The following is a 2654-nucleotide window of genomic DNA, read 5'->3' on the forward strand; positions in this document are numbered from 1 at the left end:
CTTCCATCTGATGCTATAACAGAAGAGTCCCTGCCCATCTTCTGAAAACAAAACATGTGCACTTGTCTTTTCCTACTAGCACTGACTTTTCTGAAAAATGTACTTATTACAACTGTGATATGTGGTTGTCTCACCTAGCTCGGGGGGCCCCCGAGTGGCGCAGCAGTCTAAGGCACTGCAACTCAGTGTTGGAGACGTCACTACAGACCCTGGTTTGTTTCCAGGCTGTATCACAACCGGCCGTGATTGGGAGTGCCATAGGGCGGTGCACAATTGGCCCAGCATTGTCCGGGTTAGGGTTTGGTAGGCCGTCATTGTAAATAAGAATTTGTTCTTAACTGACTTGCCTAGTTAAATAAAGGAAAAATAAAAAATAAAAAAGCTATCTTAAGATGAATGCAAGTGTAAATCGCTTTGTATAAGAGCATCTGCTAAATGACTTAAATGTAAATGTGACTATGTAAGTAAATACATGTAAGTACTCTCTGTTGCGTCACGGGTGAACACTCTTTGATGATCCCTCATTTGGTTTTTAGACAACACTGCAGGGATAGTGACCAGAGGTATAGGGTTCCAGACTTAATTGATTGATTGATTCATTGATTGATTTATTGATTTAAGACATGTAGGGTTAATGGTTGTGTCATTTGGTTTCCAGACAACACAGCGGGGATAGTGACCAAGCGTGTGGGGTTCCAGAGGCGGGTCCAAGAGTACTACATGGTGCCTGTGGTGGTAGAGGACAGTGGCTACCCAGCCCAGAGCAGCACTGGCACCCTCACTGTCCGCGTGTGTGCCTGTGAGACCGACGGTTCCCTCCTGTCCTGCACGGCAGAAGCAGTCTTCCTACCAGTGGGTCTCAGCACCGGGGCAGTGATGTCCATTTTACTGTGTATGGTCATACTCCTGGGTAAGTCATGTCTGCCAGTCAGAGATTGTAGTGTAGACACACAGTATTTCTGAACGTACAGTATACAGTATATTATTTCCATTTGACACCCACCTTGATGATGATAAATGGTAATAATGGTAATAACGGCTTCCCCCAAGTGTTAATTTCTTGCTATAGACTGTAAATGTACATTATCATAATGTTAATGTGTACAATTTTACACTAGGGGGAGCTGAAGTCCTAACGTACAGTAATGTCATTAAATTGACCATTACAATTTGAAAAATGGCCCTTGAAACAATCCCATAATCATACTTGTAGGTCGATTTAGCTCACTTATCTTGGTCCAGCAATTCCTCCCTACTTTCTCCTACTAAAGTATAATCTCTTACTATTGAATAACATAACACAGTGAGCACTACAGTAGTGTGGAGTAGGCTGCTGTGTTGTACTCTCTACTGTCTGCCACTGGGAGGGAGAAAGAGAGAGGGAGGGAGAAGGAGAGATGAAAGCATTGTGAAACAGCCTTTCATCCTGTCTGACTGCTGCCTCAGTACAATAGTGACAGATGGCATGTCAGAAATGGATCACGGCTGGCCTCAGGCTGTGATTCCTTTAAGTTCTCCTGCTGAAAAAAAGAATGGCTGAAGAAAAGAGGAAATTAACTAATGGCTCCTCACACATGACATCCCACTGTCTCTCTTCCCATTGCCTCCTACAGTACTCTGAAAAGCTCTTGAAACGCACGTCACTGTATATTTTCACTGCAGTACATCTATGTATGGAGACGATAAAACGGTGGGTGCAGTGCGCTTGTTTCTTTTGTATTGTATTGATCGTGGTGCGCTTGTTTATTTTGTATTGTATTGATCGTGGTGCGCTTGTTTCTTTTGTATTGTAGTGATCGTGGTGCTCTACGTAGGCCTGAGACGGCAGAAGAAGAGGGAGACATTGATGTCGTCCAAGGAGGACATCCGGGACAACGTGATCCACTATGACGTCGAGGGGGGCGGTGAGGAGGACACCCACGCCTTCGACATGGGCACGCTGAGGAACACCAAGGCCATCAAGGAGAACATGCTCCGCCGGGGCACAGGGTCATGGTCAGATGTCACCACTCAAACTGAGATCAATGGGTCAACCCCTACCACAGAGGGCAGCACTGACATCATCAGGGACTATATTCACCAGCGTCTCCAGGAGAACCACCTGGGTTTCTCTGCTCCCCCGTATGACTCGCTGGCTACATACGCCTACGAGGGGGATGGGTCAGTGGCAGAGTCACTGAGCTCCATCGAGTCGTGGACGGTGGATGGCCGTGAGGACTTCAGATACCTCGGCGAGTGGGGGCCGTCCTTCAAAACTCTGGCGGGGATATTAGACAAAGACAAAGCAGATCCTCCCACTGCGGAAGTGGAGGAGAGCTGAGAGTACTTGTAAAGCCAGGAATGACAGAAAAGACTATTTGATTTGCAAAAGTTGTTTTACTTTTATAGTACTTTTATAGACAATGGGAATAAAATACAAGCTGTTCACTTAAGTTTTTATCATAGTTTTGTGGTGGTTGTTATTGTTGTTTGTTTTTTGGTTCAAATAAACTTGACAAGCTATCAAAGTGCCTCGGGAACTGCTCTGTTTTTATCTAACTACAGAATCTACAAAATGTCTTTATTGTAAGAATGTAATACTCTATTGAAAAGAGACACCTCATCCATGCTCACATAGGCCAGATACTCTCACCCACTTGAGCTAAACTGGGGCT

At 45.1% G+C, this 2654-nt stretch overlaps 1 protein-coding gene across 1 annotated transcript; it reads left to right on the forward strand.

Moving 5' to 3' along the window:
• The first annotated feature begins 278 nt into the window (after window positions 1-278).
• On the forward strand, window positions 279-2415 carry cdh10a (cadherin 10, type 2a (T2-cadherin)). Its single transcript, XM_082960862.1, has 2 exons — window positions 279-910; window positions 1794-2415. The coding sequence occupies exons 1-2, from the start codon at window positions 721-723 to the stop codon at window positions 2318-2320; spliced, it is 717 nt and encodes a 238-aa protein (XP_082816988.1). The 5' UTR covers window positions 279-720; the 3' UTR covers window positions 2321-2415.
• The last annotated feature ends 239 nt before the right edge of the window (window positions 2416-2654 follow it).

This window comes from Salmo salar, chromosome 14 (assembly GCF_965601325.2).
Source record: "Salmo salar chromosome 14, fSalSal1, whole genome shotgun sequence".
In the NCBI taxonomy this organism is placed as follows: domain Eukaryota; kingdom Metazoa; phylum Chordata; class Actinopteri; order Salmoniformes; family Salmonidae; genus Salmo; species Salmo salar.

Coding starts and splice junctions, on each gene's coding strand:
- cdh10a (XM_082960862.1), top strand. CDS start 721: ATGGTGCCTGTGGTGGTAGAGGACAGTGGCTACCCAGCCCAGAGCAGC. Junction 911..1,793: donor GTGTATGGTCATACTCCTGG/GTAAGTCATGTC, acceptor TTTGTATTGTAG/TGATCGTGGTGCTCTACGTA.